Raw genomic sequence first — 21,983 nt, 5'->3', positions numbered from 1 at the left:
AGAGGAAAACCCTTCAAACAAATACTGGATGTTAAAAAACAAAGGTGAGCTTAAGACTACAGCAGAGGGTCTTAAGAGAAACCCAGAAGAAACTGTCAGGTGAGAGACCAGATTAGTACACCTGCAGAGCCCTGTGAGTCCCTGGTTCAATTCCAAAAATGAAAAAAATGAAAGAAACGGCTTAATAGAGTTGGTGAATAGGAAAATATGGTAGTGGAAGGCACGCAAATAACTCAAGATAGAGCTATGAGATTCAGTGTGTGCGTATGTATAGATACATATATATGTATATATATTTGTCATTAGGATAAGAATAAGGAGGGAGTGGTCATTCTTGGACCTAACAGCAGTTCCTTGCAGTTTTTTACTTTCGTGGTGTAACTGGTTAATAATTCCAGAGTTCGCCAGCTTGAATTCATATGCTGGCTAAATGAGCAAGGCATTTCATTTCTCTGCCCTCATTTCTTTATAATGGGAATAGTTGTGCTTCCTACCATGTAATGTTGTGAGTAATAAGTGAATTAATATATAGGATACACTTAGTTCAGCTCCTACCCAGTACAATTTTGTACATTAGCTACAATTTTGAACAGAAGAGCAAACACTGTGGTTTTAGCATGATAGATCATTTTGTGTGTGGTTTAATTTGATACTTTTAAATTATTTTATTATGATCGTTTAGGTAACTTGTAACAGTAGTATGAACATTTAGGATCTTGATAGATACATACACAAGTTACCAGACCTCATCACTACCGAAGTGCCTAAGACCTTCCACCAATGATCTGATACCATTTCTAGTCCACCCCATCTTCCCCTCACAATCCCTTCCCCCAGTTCAGTAATCTCAGTTTTGTAATCCAAGGCCAAGTCTTATCCTCTTTTGTTACTGTCCTTGCCCATGTTTTATTAGTCTGCAAACCACAAATAAGCAAGGTCATTCAATATTTATCCTTCTCCATCTTAGTTTTTTGCTTAATATGATACATTCTTCTTTTCCATCCAAGATGCGGTGAACTGGAAGCGTCTTCATTTCTTATAGCTGCACTGTATTTCACTGTGTGTATATTGTATATATATCTTACAATTCCCACCCTCCATCTTTTTTTTTTCAAAGCACAGGCAGTTTGGGTCTGGCGGTGCTAAGGGGCTACTCCCGTTCTGTGTTCAGGAGTCAGTCCTAGTGGTGCTCAGGGGACCATGTGGTATCAGAGCTCTCCAGCCCCCAAAACCAAAAATAAGCCATTTTTTTAAACGAAGATAATTGTTTCGTTCAGTGAAACCGATTGTAGATAAAACACCAAAGTCTCAGGGTCCTTTTAGGATGATCCACTTCAGGCAAGAGGCTCAACTGTCCTGATTAGTCCTTTCAAGCTAATATAACAAACACACTGTAGATTTGGGTATTTTGTAGACAACAGAAATGTCTGGAGGCTGGGAAATTCAAGATCAAGGTGTGAAGTCTACTCCCTGTTGCATAGATCCACAGTGAAGGAGGAAACAGTTCTCACAGGTCCTAATGGGGACGACATTAATCCCATTCATGAGGGCTCTACCCTCTTGACTTGATCACTTACTGAAGGACCTGCCTCCTCATACTCATTTGGACTTAGGATTTCAACACTTGAATTTGAAAACACAAAACCTTCAGTCTAATGCAACCACCGCTGGAGGAGAAGAAATAGGAATGTGCAAGCAGCTATAGCTTTATGCATATGGAAAGAGGAAGATGACATTAGTAGCACACTTTCTTTTTCTTTTGGTTGTATTTTGGGAGTTGCGGATTGGTTTGGGGACCACATACAGCAATGTTTAGGGCTGCTTAGGGGTCACTCCTGGCAGTGCTCAGGATCAAACTAGGGCCTTGTGCGTACAACATATGTGCACAACCTATTGAGCTGTCTCTCCAGCCTGGTACTCTCAGACCAAGTGACTAGTACTAGAGATGTTAAAACCCAGAATCATTCTTGAATAAATATTCTAATTTTGTCTATGATTTAGATATGGGGCTTAAAATATAAAAATATAACCAGTATTAAATATAATTATATCATTTCTGTAATACCAATAATATTCACAAAGAGGGCTGGAGCGATTGCACAGCGGTAGTGCATTTGCCTTGCGCGCAACCGGCCTGGCCGAGCCAGGTTCAATTCCCGTGCCCCTCTCAGAGAGCCCAGCAAGCTACCGAGAGTCTCTCGCCCGCACGGCAAAGCCTGGCAAGCTCTCCGTGACATATTTGATATGCCAAACACAGTAACAACAAGTCTCACGATGGAGACATTACTGGGCCCGCTCAAGCAAACTGATGAACAACAGGAAGACAGTGACAGTGACAGTGATTCAGAAAGAAACATGTAGATAAAGATATTAGCTTTTTCTTTCTTTTTTTTTTAGTATAACCAGAGCCATGCACATGGAAGACAAGTGCTCTACTGCTAAGCCCAAGAATAATACATTTTAATGAATTTTGCTGCAGTTAAATGAAATAGAGCCATGAGCCATGGAACTCAGCAGTAAAGTACTTGCCTGTGAAGCTCTGGAGTCTATCCCGAAAATAACAAAATAAAAATGCATCTTATTTTAAAATATATTCCTACATTACATATATACATATGTATTCCTATATCATATATATGCAGTTCTATATACATTATATCTATATGTCTGCATATGTATATATTCATACCCCCTTGTGGGGTCAAACGCAGAGGTGCTCAAGGATGACCCTTATAAGACACATACTGCAGCCCTTTGAGCCGTCTCCCCGATCCATACTCCTACGTTATTTTTGGGCAGGCCTTGAGAGTTGTTATATTTCAATTCTTGTTCTCTAAGACATATGAGACAGTAATTATAAGAAACTCAAGCATAAACCCCTCTGAGAATGAAACCTTCATCTTCTCCATTTGATACAACATGCTATTTGTGTGTAGAAATATATTGAAAATAATGGTAGTCTATTATTTTATACATATTCTCATTATTTTCAGGTTCGATGGATGATGTACTGGATTGTCTTTGCTCTCTACACTGTGGTTGAAACAATAGCAGATCTAACGGTTGCTTGGTAAGTTCTAGTGTCAAGAAAGGGTCAGACTTATTATCAAATATCCAGAGCTCTTCCCCGGTTTTGGCTATTAACTGAGTGAATTTGATCAAGTAACCTAAGGAGCCAGTGTCTCATTTTCTTCCACTGGTTTCCCCAGAACAGCATTACTTTCCTTAGAATTCCCTTCAATAAAGACAGTTCATCTTCGGTTGGAGAGATTGTGCAGTGGGGAAAGCACTGGGCTTCCACACATCCGACCCAGGTTTGATCCCTATATGGTCCTGTAGCTACACCAGGGATGATCACTGAGCACAAAGCCAGCCTTAAGCATATTTGAGTGTGGGCCAAAATCAAAACCCCAAACAAACAAAAGAGACAGCACATCCGGTCCCCATATGACACTCCCTGCCCGCCTCCCAAATACCTCCTATTAGGATAAAGAAACCCCAAGTGTCTTGGGGTTGGAGTGATAGCAAGGCAGATAGGGCATTTGCCTTGCACACGGACAAACCAGGTTCGATTCCCAGCATCCCATAAGGTCCCCTGGATCGTTTGTGTATGGCTTCCTAAATGACTTGTCCTCTGAAGCCCACAGTTTTAACATGCCATCCCCTTCCTTAAAACTCTCCCCTGTAAACGTTTAGACGGCAAAAACCATATGCATATTCCTACTCGTTGCCACCTCTCAGCTGCTTTACCCCAAATACATGAAGCAAGTTTAAAGAATGTTTTTAAGCTCAAAGTTTATCATTTTCCAGTTATATCTTCCTAAAAATCTTTTCTTATTTATGAGCTTCTCTGTGTTTGATTCCCCATTTCTCTTCCTTTCTTTGTCCCAAATCTTATTCATTACTAGTTATGTTTTTGTGGGGGGCTTAGGGAAAGATTTGTTTATTTTGTTTGTGTTTTTGAACAGTAGAACTAGATTCCAGCCTTGGTAGTCTCTTAAGTTTCAAGTTCTTTTTAAAGTTTTTCTCTGGAAAGTTCAGAGAGGCGTTCCTTTTGCATAGAGCTGACTTGGTTAAATCCCTAGCACCTCAGGGTCCTCTAAGCACTTCTGGGAGCAACCCTCCAGCCCAGAGCAAGGAAAGGCTCACAGCACTGCTGAATTTTGACTCCTAAAAAAAATTTTTAGGGCCCAGCGGAATGTATAGCAGATGGGGCACTTGCCTTTTCTGCAGCGGACCTGGGTTCAGTCTTCACCATCCTGTAAGGGCTCCCCCAGCCTGCCAGCCCTGAATGCAGAGCCAAGAGTAACCCCTGAGCACTGTCAGGTTTACAAAAAGTGAAAAAAAAATTAATTGTAAATGTATCATATATACATTACTAAAGAGTGAAAAATGGAAGTAATTTACCATGAACAATGGAAGTTCAGAAACTCTTTGAGGACTGGATAATGACCCCTGCCTTTCTGCCTCATCAGATGAGCCCACATTTGTTCGCTTATTAGGCGGCTTAGTACTTACTAGAACACCATGGTTGTCCCTCACAGTGAGTTAATTCTCATTAATATTTGCTGTGGCAATAACCCTTTTAAAAGTACAATGGGTTAGGAAAGCATTTTTGCTGTTGTTGTTTATTTGGCTTTGGGCTACACCCTTTGATGCTCAGGGCTTACTCCGGATTCTGCACTTAAGATCACTCCTTGTAGAGCTTCAGGGACTTTAGAGGTTGCCAGGGACTGAACGCAGGCCAGCTGGATGCAAGGCAATCACTCTACCCGCTCTGCTATCTTTCTAGTCCTGAAAAACTTCTTGCTCAAACTGTGTAAAGGCAAATGATCAATTGCAACTTTTGTTTTATTTTGTTTGGGGGCCATATCCAGTGCTCAGGGCTTACTCGTGGCTCAGTACTCAGGAATCACTCCTGGTAGACTCAGGGACCATTGGAGGCGCTGGGGATTGAACCCAGGTCGACCCCTTGCAGGGCCAACACTCTACCCCCTGTTTTATCTCTCAGCTATCATGTTCATCTGGATTTAGCTCCATTTAAATTCTTGTCCTCTCATTTGGGATCCAAGTCTGAAGAATCCACTGTTCCTATGATTAGAAGCAGTTTAAACAAAAAGTTGGGGACATTAGGTGAGGGGATCAGGAGGCATTTAACATTTCTGGTTGCTTGTGACATAATATTCACTTACAGATTCTGTTGGCTAAGCAGATCACATGCATAAACTACAGTGAACTCAGCCTCCAGGGAAGGCACATCTCTAGCCTACCACAACAGGCATTCCATTCGCTTTGCAGGTGAACGATTTAGGCCTGCCAATTACTATAATTCTGACCAAATGAGATTAGAGGGGAAGTTTTCTGGGAGTTCTGAGACAGATAAGGATGTCTATGAATAGCATAGCATTATGTACTTGGAGTACATATCAAGTTGTTTTCTAAAAGTGAAATGCCACTAATGCATTTTTTGAGTTTTCTGAACTGCTAGAATCAGTTTGGCAGTTTGCTTTAGCTTGCTTCAAGGGAAGAGTCTTGTCCTAGAAGTTTTGCATCTCTTCCATGATAAGGTCACTCTTTCATTATAGTTAGTGACACTAATTCGTGGCTTCAGACATGATTTTCCTGGATCAGGGAGATGGCTCACGTAGCTGAGTACCTGTCAGAGGCGCAGTCAGTCCCCAGCACTGCAGGGCTCATCAGCATGGGAAGTGGCCCCAAAGAGCACTGCTGGCTATGGCCTCTCAAAAAAATCTTTTTTATTGTTTACCTAATGATTCAGTTTTGTTTTGTTTTGTTTTTGGAGGTTGGGGGGTTCACACCCGGGGATACAGAGGCGTTCCTCCTGGCTCTGCACTCAGGAATTACTCCTGGCGGTGCTCAGGGGACCATATGGGATGCTGGGAATCAAACCCGGGTTGGCCCAAGGCAAACACGCTGTGCTTTCGTGCCAGCCCTCCTAATGATTCAGTTTTACATATGGAGACTTAACACCATTACAGAGCTTTTTTAAAAAATTATTTTGTGGGACTGGAGCAATAGCACAGCGGGTAGGGCATTTGCCTTGCATTCAGCTGACTCTGGTTCATTTCCCAGCATCCCATATGGTCCCCTGAGCACCCCCTGGGGTAATTCCTGGTGCAGAGCCAGGAGTAACACCTGTACAATGCTGGGTGTGACCCAAAAAGAAAAAAAATTATTTTGTGATTTCCATTGGAATATGCAGTTCTAAGAAGGAACAGAATTGTGAAGTTTCCCACAATATGGATGAAACTAGAGGCTGTTATAACAAACAATACAAAACACATTGTCTAGCATTGCCTTTTCAGCAGGTATGAGTGGTGGTGGGTCTGGTCTCGAAATATCGAAGGTAACTAAGGTAGAGAAAGAGAGTATTGTGCAAGTTGTCTGCCACACAGGCAGGGGGAGGTGTGAAATGGGGGGAGGGAGGTTACTGGGGATTTTGGTGGTAGATAATGTGCACTGGTAAAGGGATGGGGGTGTTGGATAACTGTGATCGAGACTCAAACATGAAGCTTTGTAACTATACCCCATGGTGAATCAATGAGAGAGAGAGAGAGAGAGAGAGAGAGAGAAGGAAGGGAGGGAGGGAGGGAGGGAGGGAGGGAGGGAGAGAGAGAGAGAGAAAGAAAGAAAGAAAGAAAGAAAGAAAGAAAGAAAGAAAGAAAGAAAGAAAGAAAGAAAGAGAGAAAGAAAGAGAGAAAGAAAGAGAGAAAGAAAGAGAGAAAGCAGAGGCTGTTGTGATGAGTAAAGTCAGTCAGATGGGTTCAGAATGGTTTCTCTCATATGCTGTACTTAAAATTACACAATGAGATCGAAACAAAGATCCAAAGGCAACAAACATAACTGGGGAACTGACTTGAGCTGTGAGGATGAAAGAAGGGCAGCTAGGTGCCTTGGAGGGAGGGTGCTGGGTACACTGGTGATGGGTGTGGTATTGGAGCTGTGTTCATGAGAAACCATTATTGTACACACACAAAAAAATTTTTTTAAACAATAATAAATTTTTAAAAAATAAACGTGGGTCAACATAGGAAAAAGGCTATTTTGTTGCCACCAGAGAGATAGTGCTGCCTTGCCAATCCCAGTTTAAGTCCTTCACCCCATGTGGTTCCCTGAGCACTGCCAGGAGTGATTTCTGAAGTACAGAGCCAAAAATAACCGAGTCTCACCGGGAATGGCCCCCATTTTTTTTAACTCGTTTTGTGATGTCCTCATTGTTTGCAGTTGATTTTTACCAGTTTTCTTTCTTTTCTTTTTTTTTTCTTGGTAGGTTCCCCCTATACTATGAACTGAAAATTGCTTTTGTCATTTGGCTGCTTTCTCCCTACACCAAAGGAGCAAGTTTAATGTATAGAAAATTCCTTCATCCTCTTCTTTCTTCAAAGGAAAGGGTAAGATATATAAGATTATTTCTATAAATCATCTGTTAAACTGCACATAATTGCATGCTTTATGTGTAAAACTAGTGAAACTTACAGGGGGAAGTCCTAGCTTGGGGACTTTTTGTCACTATTTTTAAATTTAAAAAAAAAATTATTTTCCAGGAGATTGATGATTATATTGTACAAGCCAAGGAACGAGGCTATGAAACCATGGTAAACTTTGGACGGCAAGGTTTAAACTTGGCTGCTACTGCCGCTGTCACCGCAGCAGTGAAGGTAATTTTTTATTTCATATATTAAGTTAATGGATAAAGGGGTGGAATTTATTTCAAATTATTTTAAAATTCTGGTAACTTTCTGTTTGATTTTGTATACTAAAAAAGATCATTTTACAGACACTTTAAAATTTTTAAAATTTTTTTCTTAGTACATTTGGGGCTGAAGCAATAGCACAGCGGGTAGGGCGTTTGCCTTGCATGTGGCTGACCCGGGTTCGATTCCCAACATCCCATATGGGCGGTCCCCTGAGCACCAGCAGGGGTAGTTCCTGAGCACAGAGCCAGGAGTAACTCCTGTGCATCGCCAGGTGTGACCCAAAAAGGAAAAAAAAAATTTCTTAGTACATTTGACCACAAAATGATAGCTAGTTAATAAGATATCTCTGAAAACATAATATTTATTTAAATTTCTCTACTTTGTATCTTAAATAGTTATAAAGTCACATTCAATTAAGATGACCATTCTTTATTTCTCTCCTTGGTGTCCTCTCTCTTTCTGTGTCTGCCTTTCTCTCTCTCTCTCTCGATGGGAATATCTTGGTAGGATTTCTGGCTTACCTCTACACCCCTACTTCAACCAATTTGAGGTAACTGATCATTCAAAATAAGGCATGCAACAATTCCTGTTCTTAAAACTTGAGACTTTACTTAGCCTGTTACTAATATCATGTGTGATGTTTTGCAAGCCAATTAATCAAATGAATGCCTCTGTGAACATTTGCATTATGGTTTTTGGATTTTTTGCATGCAGTAATTATTGTGATTTATCTTATTATCTTAAATACCGTAGTGTAAGTGAGTTTAATATTAGTATATTGAAAGAAAAGAAGCTTCAGATTAAGAAAGGGCTATCTGACTTTCTAAATAACTAGTGACAATTTACTTAATTTGTGTTCCTTGTTTGCTTCATGTATAAGTGGGCATAATATACATATTTGTGAGAGGCTTTATAAAAGCACAGTGATTTGCAGAAAAAGTAGGAGTCTAATAAACATTAATACCATGTGTCCCTCTATCTTTATTCAAGGAAACGTTGGGTTTGCTGAATAGTGAAGGGATATAGAACGACAAATGGAATTCTCAGAATGAGCCTGTTCAACTTTTCAGAATGATCTTTAGCTCAAGTATCACAATCAAATAATCAAGAAAAAATTTTAAAATTCAAATTATATGCTAGAAATATACTAGAAATTGGGCTGAAGCAATAGCACAGCAGTGGGGCATTTGCCTTGCGCGCAGCCAACCCATCCCAGCCAGGTTCGATTCCTCCGCCCCTCTCAAAGAGTCCGGCAAGCTACTGAGAGTGTCTCGCCCTCATGGCAGAGCCTGGCAAGCTACCTGTGAGTATTTGATATGCCAAACACAGTAACAACAAGTCTCACAATGGAGATGTTACTGGGCCTGCTCGAGCAAATTGATGAACAACGGGAGGACAGTGACAGTGATACTAGAAATATTGAAGATTAAGGAAAAACTTATTAATTATGTAGCCCTGTACAAGTAAAACAACTATATTAATGACTTAATTATTAACACTTCAGTATAGTTTGCCTACTGTTGACTTCCAAATACTTTCATTAGTATGTGTCAGTATAGGGGGCTAGAGAGATAATACAGCGATGAAGGCACATGCCTTGCATGCAACTGACCCTGATTTGATCCTCGGCATTGCATAGGTTCAAAGCACTGCCAGAAGTGATCCCCGAGAAATCCTGAGCACCCCCGGGTACCGACCTCTTCCACACCCTCCTTCACTTTCTCCCCAAAAACTAAACTAGCAAAGAAAAAAGAAAAGGCTTATTTAAGCACTGTTTTCCATTTCAGAGGTTTATTTACTTTTTTTTTCTTGCTTAATGAAATGGCTGGAGCGATAGCACAGCGGTAGGGCATTTGCCTTGCACGCAGCCAACATGGCCGACTCCAGTTCGATTCCTCTGCCCCTCTCAGAGAGCCCGGCAAGCTACCGAGAGTATCTCGCCCGCTCGGCAGAGCCTGGCAAGCTCCCCGTGACGTATTCGATATGCCAAACACAGTAACAACAAAGTCTCCAATGGAGACGTTACTGGGCCCGCTCGAGCAAATCGATGATCAACGGGAGGGCCTTTACCTTTACCTTACCTTTAATGAAATGCATTTCTGATTTCCATATCTACTTAAAAAGATCATCCAGAAGACCCAAAATTGAACAACTAGGAATTTTGTTTAAGCAAGAGAGAACAGGTGCAATTATGGAGGAAGAAGTACAGTATTTCCCAGAACTGCAGGATATAAATTCAAGAGATCACTAAGTACCCAGCACAACAAATAAAAGACAGATTCTAAGCAAAGTCATTGGAATATTCCAATACACCAGAGATAGGAAGAGAAGAATTCTTAAAGATTTCAGATAAAAAGTATCACATTCAAATGACTGAGAATCAGAATGATGTTACATTTTAATTTCTAAATAGTGACAATGAAAACTAAAAGACAGAAAAGTAATTTAGTTATTCTTAATACCACAGTGATTTTTTTCACCTCAGTTTCTATAACAATGAGGCTCTCAATCATGTGTGAGCTTGGAAGATTTTTTTCAGAGAGCAAAATTTACCTCCTATAATTGAGGCACAGAATAACTTTGTCAGACTATATTTTCTCTGCCAGAATAGAAAACAATCCACAATTTTAAAAAAGAAGCCCATGAGATCCAGGAAATAGACTGTTCAACTCAGGAAGAAGGTAACAGAAATCCTCCAAAATGAGCATGACACAGCATATCTCATACAGCCTGCCAAGCCGTAATGGGTAAAGGATGCCAGAAGTCTCTCCAGGAAAGTTACACAGACAAGAATATCTGTCTAATAGGGGGTGGCTTGATAGTGCAGTGGGTAGGAAGTTTGCCATGTACGTGGCTGACCCGGGTTCAATTCCCAGAAGCCTATATGGTCCTCTGAGCATTGCCAGGAGTAATTCCTGAGTGGAAAGCCAGGAGAAACCCCTGAGTATCACCGGGTGTGACCCAAAAAGGGAAAAAAATATATATTTTTTAGCTTAATCCCATAGATCCTTAATGTCATGTGCTGTTACCAATTGGAGGATACACTGTTATCCAGAGGAGATCTGGGGTGCAAGCACATCTATCCTAACATCACAGGTAAAAGTGTAATGGAGGTGCAGAGAAGAGGGAGAGTGTAAGATATCTAAGGAAATAAAGAGGCGGGGAGATCATTACTAATTCTGGGAATAAACAAAAGTTTTATTAGAAAGGAAATGTAATGGCACATGATGTCACCGTGATCATTATTTTTATAATAGTCATGAGATTTTAATTGAACAGCTATGATTTTTCGCTATCAATGAACTCAAATTGTCACCTACCATATAGGGTAGTAGAGAGTTTGGCGGTGCTGGGGTTGGGAGAAATGGAAAGAAAGAAGACCTAGGATCTTTTTCTTTCTTCTGTTACTAAATTTATCATTATATAAGAGATGTTTGCCGAACTTTCCTTTTCAAATGTTTTAGCTTGGGCTGGAGCGATAGCACAGCCTTGCATGTGACCGACCCGCATTCAATCCCCAGCATCCCATATGGTACCCCAAGCACTGCCAAGAGTAATTTCTTGAGTGCAGAGCCAGGAGTATCCTCTGTGCATCACCAGGTGTGACCCAAAAAGCAAAAATAAAATAAAATGTTTTAGCTTTAGCTCAACAACCACTCCTGACAGTACCGGGGATTTGGGGGAACCACGTGATACCAGGAATAAAACTCAGGCAAAGCATACACTCAGCCCTTTGCATACTCAAGAAGAATGATTCTACATGGTTCTATGAAAAAATTAAATTTCAGGGTTTAGAAAATATAGACCTTTTATTTATTTATTTACTTGGTCAGGAGGGTGTTTTCACACCCGGCAATGCACAGGGGTTACTCCTGGCTTTGCACTCAGAAATTATTCCTGGCAGAGCTCAGGGTACCATATGGGATGCTGGGAATCGAACCTGGGTCGGCTGTGTGCAAGGAAAACACTCTACTGGCTGTGCTATCGCTCCAGCCCAATATAGACCTTTTAGAAGAGTGGCTTTCAGCCCTCCTCCACAGTCTGGTACCAGTGCACAGGTATAAGTAAAGTAAAGTAAAGGCCCTCCCGTTGATCGTCGATTTGCTCGAGCGGGCCCAGTAACGTCTCCATTGGAGACTTTGTTGTTACTGTGTCTGGCATATCGTATATGCACAGGTATAAGAAGTAGAAAATTTCTCTTTTAGCACATTGTTTTTGAAGCCACACAATTTTTTTTTCCTCTTCATTTTGACAATTTGATCACTTGATCACTTGACATCCCGTTACTCATTGATTTGCTTGAGAGGATGCCAGTAACATCTCCATTTGTCCCTGTCACGTGCTACTGTAGCCCAATGACGTCTGCTCCTCTGCTCTTCTGGATTAAAACCAGAAGCCCCACCCTACCTTGCCCTGTCTGCTTCTACCAACCTCCAGTGACCCAGGGATTACACACAGAAGACCCACCCTACCGGTACCAGATAAATACCTCATTGGCAGACCTCCACTACCTCCACTACCCAGCCGCCGCCACGCTCCAGGACACATCATAAGACACTTAATACAAGATTACCTCACTATATTTGATAGGGTTCAAATATGGTTTGAACCATGGGAACACCTGCATGGGCGATAAGAGGCCACCCTAAAAGCCTCTATCCCTCTCAGAGAGCCTGGCAAGCTACCGAGAATATCCCGCCCACACGGCAGAGCCTGGCAAGCTGTCCGTGGCATATTCGATATGCCAAAACCAGTAAATCCAATGGGTCTCATTGACAATTACATAGATTTTATAATCCTACTCTGTAAAACATCTTCCTATTTTTTACGACTATGTTGTGGAATGTTTATTTTCTTAATGTTTATGTTTAGTGTTTGCAGGGAATCAGAAATCTCCCCTCCATGAGCCTAAATTTTTCCCTCTTGACTGTATATCAATTTTTTGGGTGGGGAATGCCCTCCCCAGTGGTCACAGTGGCCTAGGAGCCACTCCCATTACTATGCAGTATTGCTATGCAATCCTGATGGTGGGTTAGTGGTCGAAGCCAGCAATGTTGGGCTCTAACACCCAGGCCCACACCCGGCAGGGCCTCTGAAGCCCTTGAGGTGCCAAAGATTGAAGCATGTGCTCCAGCCCTTTGATCTTTCTCTCCACCCCTACCTCCTTTTGTGTAATTTTCCATCAGCACCTGCATATTTATTCAGCATCTATTTTGGTTAGGAAGGAACCACACACAGCAATGCTCAAAAGCAACTCCCAGTTCAGTGCTCTGGGGTCACTCCTAGTGATGTATGGACTATGGTTGCTGGGGTTTGAACTGGTCTATGGCATAATAGTACTCCCTTTGAGCTGTCTCCCCAGCCCAAGGTCTATTTATTGAATTCTTACTGTTTGATATGTTAAAGTCCCAACCTAGCCCAAGATCTATTTATTGAATGCCTTACTGTCTGACAGGATATGGTTCCTACCTCAGAGGGTAATGTCTATATTATGACATTATAGACATAGATGAATGTCTATATTATATTTACTAATTGAAAATTTTATTGTCTTTAGTTGCTAAGAGCTTCCCTAAATCCATCATTAAAATCAATGTCTCAGGAATATTTTTCTATAGAAAGGCTGTAAAAGTAATCCTTTTTTAAAAAAGTTTATACTTGTTTTTCTGGTTGGTTTTGTTTTTTTTTCCTTTGTGAATTTTTCCCTTTTTTTTTTCTTTTCTTTTTTTCTTTTTACGTATTTAACAGCTTGAAACCACCTTCCAACATCAAAGGCCAGAAACAGAGCATAAAAATTATCTGAATTGGGGCTGGAGCGATAGCACAGCGGGTAGGGCGTTTGCCTTGCATGCAGCCAACATGGCCGACCCAGGTTTGATTCCCAGCATCCCATATGGTCTCCTGAGCACCGCCAGGAGTAATTCCTGAGTGCATGAGCCGGGAGTAACCCCTGAGCTTCGCCGGGTGTGACCCAAAAAGAAAAAAAAAATATCTGAATTATTTATTCAAACAAATAAATATCCTGCCATTTAAATTTCCTTTGTAGCCTTCCCTTCTTGTTTGTGATCGTATCATGATTCTTTTGTTAACACTGGCTGGGTTTCAGTAGCCCCATATGCATATAAGCACAGGAATATTGACTTCAACAGGCCTAGATTTATTCAGTAAAAATCACCAGTATGGGGCTGGAGCTTGCCTTGCACGTGGTTGTCCCAGATTCAATCCCTGGCACCCACATAAGGTTCTGTAAACCCCACCAGGAGTAGTCCCTGAATATAGAGCCAGGAGTAAGCCCTGAGTACCGCTGGGTGTAGCAGATATTTAAAAATCGTCATTAAATGTACTGAATGAAACTTAATTTTATTATTTTTTGCCTCAGGTAATACTGTGTCTAACTTCAGATAGGAGAAATTAGTTTCATCTCAAGATGTCAAAGAAAGGCACTATGATGGAAGAATCACCAACATTTCACGCTAACACGTAAATTGAAACTGAAATGAGAAACAGGTCAAGCTTAAAGAAAAATTGCTGGGGAGCCAATAGGAACACTTGAGAATTACTTTAAATTGTTATACTATAGTACCTCATGGTGTTTCACTAATAAAAATTTAAGAAAAAAGTAAAATAAATAAATTGTTATACTATATCGATTGTTAAAATATCTTTCATGGTAAAAATGATTGGACTTGTAGTATGACCTTTAAAACTCAGTAATGCAACTGACTAGGTTTCCCCAGCTGAACTGCATAAGCATGTTAAAAATGAAAATAGAAATCTAATCAGAACATTTATTACACTGTAAAGCAATTTTCTGAAAATGTTGCTCAGTTCTATGACCTCATTATCAGGCATCTGTTCACAAAGTCAGTGTACAAGTTTATTTCGCCTGAGCAAAGCATAAACATATGAAGGACCTTCAAGGATTTTGCTGAGGATGTTCATTCAATATTTCATAGCTTTTCATTTGAGAAATGTAGGTAGCTTTTTTACAGAATGAGCAGCCCTGCTATCAGATGAAGGCCAGATGAAGGAAAGTACTGTCTGTTGTTATTAACCATATCTTTTAATTTTTTTCCCTTTTTTTCCCCCTTTGGTGAACTCTTTAGCAGCTATCATAAAAAATACATTTTCACTTAAATTAGAGCCTTCCAGGTAACATTGCTGAAATGTGATTGACTTTAAGTGACCGTGACGAGGACAAAAAACTCAGGCATCTTGCTGTTTCAGTGGCCCTGTCTGTGAAAGGGTTTGAGGATACGCAACTGCTTAGTATCTTCAATTAAAATAAGAGAACATTTGTGCTAACAATGAAAAAGAAAGGTCATGCTATTTTCTCTACAGTCTGGGGAGGCAGAACATTAAAGTGATCACTGGATTCTCTACCTGCCTGTAGCCCTGATTCTGTCACTATTTAACCATGCAATTTTGAATAATTATCTGCACTGATCTCTCTTACGAAAAATCTCCTTGCCTGTAAAATGAAGTAGTGAAACCTGACTCTTTAAACCCCTTATAATAATGGTACTCTTGGGGCCAGAACTCCTAAAATAATAGTTCTCTTGGGGCCAGAAAGATTGTAACAGTGGGTAAGATTCTTGCTTTTAACCCCACTCACTGACCCTTGTTCACTCTGAAGCACTTCTCTACTAGGAGTGAGTTCTGAGCACAGCTAGGTGTGACCCAAAAACCAAAAATAAAATGAAATAAAATAGTGTTCTCAACTTAGGGCAGTTTTGTCCCCAAAGAACATCTGGTGATGTCTAGACGTTACGATTTAACACCTGAAGAAGGGGATTTTTGCAACTGACATCTGGTGGATATGGTCAGGGATGCTCTCTGGCCCAAAACAGAAGTAGTTATGAGGTTATAAAACTCAAACTCTAAAGAGCCAGAAAAGCTAAAAGAATATATAAATATGTGTAAGTAATTTGGGTGGGTTTCAAATCATTGTTTATGGATGTTGTGTTACAAATGTTCTTTGAAAACTATATATTGTGGGGCTGTAGTGATGGTACAGTGGGTAGGATGTTTTGCCTTGCACGTGGCCAACCTGGGTTCGATTCCCAGCATACCATGTCGTCCCCTGAGCACTGCCAGGAGTAACCCCTGTGCATCACCAGGTGCGATCCAAAAAGGAAGGAAGGAAGGAAGGAAGCAAGCAAGCAAGCAAGCAAGCAAGCTATATATTGCTTTAATTGTAAAAAACACTGAAATATGTTATTCGCTTACTGCAAACACACTCAGTTCTATTGATGACTAGTCACAGGGAAAAGAGAGCTCCCTAGAAACTAGGAACTAACATGTAAAAATGCCCAGGGTCAACAAGAACTAGAACTTACTGGCTATCACTGTTAAACAATACAGTGAGGATTATTCAGTGGAAGGAGTTGGCTAAGAGGAGTGAGGAGGGAGGGAGGGAATAGGAAAGAACCTAGAGACAGTGGCGGAGGGATATGATAGTGATAGCCACATGCAGCTATTGAATATTTTAAGTGTGTCTAGTGTAATTACAGAGATGGATTTCTAAGCTTATTTAGGTTTAGTAATTTAAACATACACGTGCCTAGTAGCTTATTTTTGAGGCTTTAAAATGACTTATATTGTAAAGGAATACGTATGCTTTACCAGGTAGTGCATTTATTAACTAAAGGTCATTTTATATACTAGACCTTTGTGTCTTAAGTTTTTTTGCCTTATTCTAGGTAGAGTAATTATCATTCTTGACTTTTAGCTTTAATAAGCTTAAAACATTCTTCTAAATCAGGAACTTAAATCCAAAGTGCAAATTCTAGGTGAACGCAAAATTTTAAAATGTTGTTTATTCTGATGGTAAGCTAATCATACATCTTTTTACATTTTTAGGTCAAGAATAGGGGCCAGAAAGATAGTACAGGGGGTAAGATACTTGCTTGGCATGCAGCAGACTCTAGTTTGATCAGCTGCTATCACATATAGTTCCCGGAGCACTGAGCCAAGAATAGCCCCTATGCGCCACCTGTGGCCCAAAACCATAAATAAATTTAGTAAATCTGAAATGTCTGGGATGGAATATACTAGTGTCTGTAACTTTGAAATTCATTCAAAATCAAATGATGAACATACAGATGGTAGATATATGTGTGATAAAACAAATAAAGCTAAATGTAAATGATATTATATATACATAGAGTTCAGAAAAATAGTACAGCAGTTAAGACTCTTGCCTTGCATGCATCTGACCCAGATTTAATTCTTGGCGCTCAATATGATCCCACATCTCTGCCAGATCTGATCCCTGAAAGCAGAGCCAGGAATAAAACTTGAATACCACCAGGTGTGGACCCAACACCATACACACACACACACACACACACACACACACACACACACACTACATATATGTGCTATACATTCTTTCAACCTTTCAGAAAATTTCATAATGAAATGTGCCAGTGTAATTATAAATGTTGAGTTGAGAGTTCGTGTAGCCATGTGAAATATTTCAAAGTGTGTTTTTTTCATGACTCTCTCGCCTCTCTGTTGAATAGAGCCAAGGAGCAATAACAGAACGTTTACGAAGTTTTAGTATGCATGACCTAACAGCTATCCAAGGCGATGAGCCTGTGGGGCAGCGACCGTACCAGCCTCTACCAGAAACAAAAAAGAAAAATAAAGCAGCCTCCAGTGAATCAGCAGGTATGCTTACTTGTATTAATATAGCTTTCTCAAAAAATACTACCAGTTCACTATCAGAATCAGGATAGACATAATCTAATGTTTTTTCAATGTTGGGGTAGCACTGCTCTGTAGCACTGGCCTCCCATTGTTCATCAATTTGCTCGAGCGGGCACCAGTAACGTCTCCATTGTGAGACTTGTTGTTACTGTTTTGGGCATATCAAATACGTCATGGGGAGCTTGTCAGGCTCTACTGTGCAGGCAGGATACTCTCCGTAGCTTTCTGGGCCCTCTGAGAGGGGCTGAGAGGAATTGAACCCGGGTCAGCAGCATGCAAGGCAAACACTCTACCCTCTGTGGTATCGCTCCAGCCCCCTATATTTTTGAGTTATACACCTAACTTCTCCGCCCCTCTCCGAGAGCCCGGCAAGCTACTGAGAGTATCTTGCCCACACGGCAAAGCCTGGCAAGCTACCCGTGAGGTATTCGATATGCCAAACACAGCAACAAGTCTCACAATTTCTTGTGAGATGTTACTGGTGCCCGCTCTAGCAAATCGAACAACAACCGGGGAACAGTGCTACGGTACACCGAACTGTAGTTTTCATCCTCCAAATGTTGTTTTCCTAAGTAAGGATTTCACTCACTCTGGAGATAACCCTGCTCACAATTGACAGTAGCTCATGCACTGCTGTGAATGTTTAGAGGCAGGGGGTGTCATTACTGCCACCTCCCAACCACCAGCATTTGTTCTCACCTATGATCACTATTCTTTCTATTCAAACTGTGCAGGGACACCTAAAGAGTTAAATGCTATAGTGCTGTGAACAAATAAGGATACCGACTGATAACTTAAAAGTTTCAAGCAGGGGACAGCTTGAAAATAGAATTACTTGAATAGAAAATACATTGAAATTATGTGTTTTAAGAATTAGCATGAAGGTATCACTCTAACTGTAAATTATAGATATGTTATCGCTGATGTATCCCAAAATTGTATTGAATTATTAGGATCTTAAATACATGCACATAAACAGAAAGACACTATTCCTTTTTTATTTATTTATTTATTTATTTTACAATTCCTTTTTTAAAAGAAAAATCACGGGGCTGGAGCGATAGTACAGTGGGTAGGGCGTTTGCCTTGCACGCGGCCAACCCAGGTTTGATTTCCAACATCTCATATGGTTCCCCGAGCACCGCTAGGAGTAATTCCCGAGTACATGAGCCAGGAGTAACCCCTGTGCATTGCAGGTATGACCTAAAAAAAGAAAAAATAAATAAATAAATTTATGAAAGGAAAGAAAGAAAGAAAGAAAGAAAGAAAGAAAGAAAGAGAAAGATCACATAAAAGGAGTTTTTAGTTCAGACTTGGGAGGCAGTTCAACTATATGTTTTGCATAAAAGAGCCCCAAGCTTGATCCCTGACACAGAATGATCCCCCAAGTAACACTGGGAATAACCTCCAAGAACTGTCTGGGAGTAGCCAGAGCATTTCGAAGTTTGGCCCAAAAAGAAAAACAAAAAAATGTGGGGGGAGGAGAGAGAGAGAGTACACGGGTTAACGTGCTTGCTTTGCAAGCAGCTGAGCCCTGATTCAATCGCTGGTACAACATATGGTCCTTGGAGACCCAGCAGGAGTGACCCCTGAGGACAGAGCCAGAAGTAAGCCCTGAGCACCATGGGTGTGGCCTAAAAGTAAACAACAAAAAGTAACTTTTAATAAAAGTGGAGGATTTAGTTCAAATCTCATCTGAGAGCTAATATTCCTCTTTTGTAGTGGGAGTGGGAGGGCAGTTTGGACAATACTTAATAGTTATCAGGAGCTAATCCTGGGTTTGTGCTCAGGACCAAATATGGTTCGAGGAATCAAGCACGGATTCGCCTCGTGCAAAGGAAGTGTCCTCCCCGCTTTGCTATTTCTCCAGCCTCATCTCCCTTCTTAGGAAAGAAAAACTGAATTTTTCTATAAAATCTCCCTAGACTCAAACAAACGCTGTCCTCCCGTTGTTCATCTATTGCTCGAGCGGGCCCAGTAACGTCTCCATTTTGAGACTTGCTATTACTGTGTTTGGCATATTGAATATGCCACGGGTAGCTTGCCAGGCTCTGCCGTGCGGGGGAGATACTCTCGGTAGCTTGCTGGGCTCTCCGAGAGGGGCGGAGGAATCGAACCTGGATCGGCCCGGCTGGCTGCAAGCAAGGCAAACGCCCTACCGCTGTGCTATCGCTCCAGCCCTCTAGGGAGACTATTATTTAAGAAGTAGTAATTATGCATGGTTCATTAAGATAATAATGCCTCTAACAGTGAGATACCATTGAATTTTGAACTATCATCCATCCTTTTATATATTAATAATGTAAAAATATTAGATATGCTGAGTTTTATTGTGGGATCTTGCATATATTTTTCTGAGCTGTAATCTTTTTTTGTTTGTTTATTTGGGGGCCACTCCTGCTTGTGATCAGGGTTTACTCCTAGGTCTCTATTCAGGAATCACTCCGGTGGGGCTTGGGGGGATAATGGAGTGCCAGGAATTGAGCACAGGTTAGCTGCATGTAAGACAAATGCCCTACCTGCTGTATATCTCTCCAGTGCCCCCCCAAAAGCTTTTGTAATCCTATGTCCATAAGTTGTTCTAGTTATTGCTTTGTAGCAACCTACCCCCAAAGAGAGGGTTTTAAAAATCACAGCCATAATAACTTTGTAACTGTGTATCTCACAATGATTTAATAATAACTTTGTAACTGTGTATCTCACAATGATTTAATTAAACTAATAAGAAGAAGAATAAAAACCAGCCACCACTTACTTGTGGGGCTGGAGCGATAGTACAGCGGGTAGAGCGTTTGTCTTGCACGCGGGTTCAGTTCCCAGTATCCCATATGGTCCCACGAGCACCATGAGGAGTAATTCCTGAATGCAGAGCCAGGAGTAACCCCTGTGAATCGCTGGGTGTAACCCAAATAGCAAAAAAAAAAAAAAAACAGCCACTTATTTACTTATTTTTGCTAAGGAATTGGAAGGCAAGGACTTAGTGAGGAGGTCCCTGCTGGGATCACATGGAGCTACAACAAAACAGCAGTCAGATCTCAAATCTTCACGCACATCTCGGGCATTTGAGCTGGGCAGAGTAAAACTGCCAATGGGAAAACACTTGGAACTTCCCAAGGTATGCTTTTATCTGGCAGCTAAAGATTCCCAGAGCCAGTGTCCCGGAAGAGAACACAAAAGTAATGCAGCATCACTTCTGCCTTGTGGTGGTTTGTTAAAACAGGTACAGAGTCCTTGGAGATTTAATGGAATGGAAGAAGAGAAGCACTGTAACCCTGTCCTCCCGTTGTTCATCGATTTGCTCGAGCGAGCAGTAACGTCTCCATTGGAGACTTTGTTGTTACTGTGTTTGGCATATCGAATACGTCACGGGGAGCTTGCCAGGCTTTGCCGTGCAGGCAGAATACTCTTGGTAGCTTACCGGGCTCTCCAAGAGGGGCGGAGGAATCGAACTCGGGTTGGCCGGGTGCAAGGCAAACGCCCTACCCTCTGTACTTTCGCTCCTGCCGGGAAGAAGAGTATGGGAGACATTTCGGACATATTTTTTAACAACTACAGTAGCACTGTAGCACTGTCCTCCCGTTCATTGATTTGCTCGAGCGGGCACCAGTAACATCTCCATTGTGAGACTTGTTGTTACTGTTTTGGGCATATCGAATACGCCTCGGGGAGCTTGCCAGGCTCTGCCATGCAGGCGGGATCCTCTCGGTAGCTTGCCGGGCTCTCCAAGAGGGAGACTACAGCAAACCTGGTAAAATTAAGCACTTATACTTTTGGGGGACAGGGAGAGAGGTTGGACTAAAACCAGCAAGTATTTGAGGGCTACTCCTGGCTTGGTACTGTGGGGGGTCACTCTTAGTGGTGCTTAGGGAACTATGCAGTGCTGGGAATGGAACCCCCGGGCTCCCACATGCAAAGTTTCTGGTTTAGCCCTCAAGCTTTTTCTCTCCAATCTCAATAGGAGATCCTCAACTGGGATTTTCTTTTGCATGACAATCTGGCAGTAATTACCAAAATTCACTCCCTTTGACTTAATAGTAAACATACAAGGAAAATGTCATAAGGAAATAATCAGACAAGTGTTCAAAGATATATGTACAAGAATGTTCACTTCTTTATTCTTCATGACTACAAAATACTAAAAGAGACCAAATGCATAAGAGATGGTCAATCAAAATGGTCATTCATTATCAGTCATGAAAAATAATGTTGGGGCTGGAGCAATAGCACAGCGGGGAGGGCGTTTGCCTTGCATGCGGCAGACCCAGGTTCGATTCCCAGCATCCCATATGGTTCCCCAAGCACCGCTAGGAGTAATTCCTGAGTACAGAGTCAGGAGTAACCCCTGTGCCCCTGTGCATCACTGGGTGTGACTCCCCCCCCCAAAAAAAGCAAAAAAATAATAATAATAATGTTGAAGAAAAAGTGGGCTTCACTTTCCATTATTTACAAATAAATTTTTAAAAAGAAAAATAATAATGTCAGTCTGTACTTACTGATATAATATATATTCTTTTTTTTATAATAATATATTCTGGGTCAGAGAACTCCCTC

General features: G+C 41.2%; 1 protein-coding gene across 1 annotated transcript in view; it reads left to right on the top strand.

The window, feature by feature from the left end:
• Positions 1–21,983, top strand: part of REEP3 (receptor accessory protein 3) — a 124,880-nt gene that overhangs the window by 92,171 nt on the left and 10,726 nt on the right. Inside the window, exons 3-6 of the mRNA XM_056107954.1 lie at positions 2,994–3,070; positions 7,292–7,412; positions 7,566–7,679; positions 17,246–17,393. Of these exons, the coding sequence (XP_055963929.1) occupies positions 2,994–3,070; positions 7,292–7,412; positions 7,566–7,679; positions 17,246–17,393 (460 nt within the window). The remainder of the gene's footprint in view (positions 1–2,993; positions 3,071–7,291; positions 7,413–7,565; positions 7,680–17,245; positions 17,394–21,983) is intronic.

The sequence above is a fragment of the Sorex fumeus genome, unplaced genomic scaffold (assembly GCF_029834395.1).
Source record: "Sorex fumeus unplaced genomic scaffold, SorFum_2.1 ptg000183l, whole genome shotgun sequence".
In the NCBI taxonomy this organism is placed as follows: Eukaryota; Metazoa; Chordata; class Mammalia; order Eulipotyphla; family Soricidae; genus Sorex; species Sorex fumeus.
Note: the sequence above shows the minus strand (reverse complement) of the source record. Positions and strands in the feature narration are given on the sequence as shown.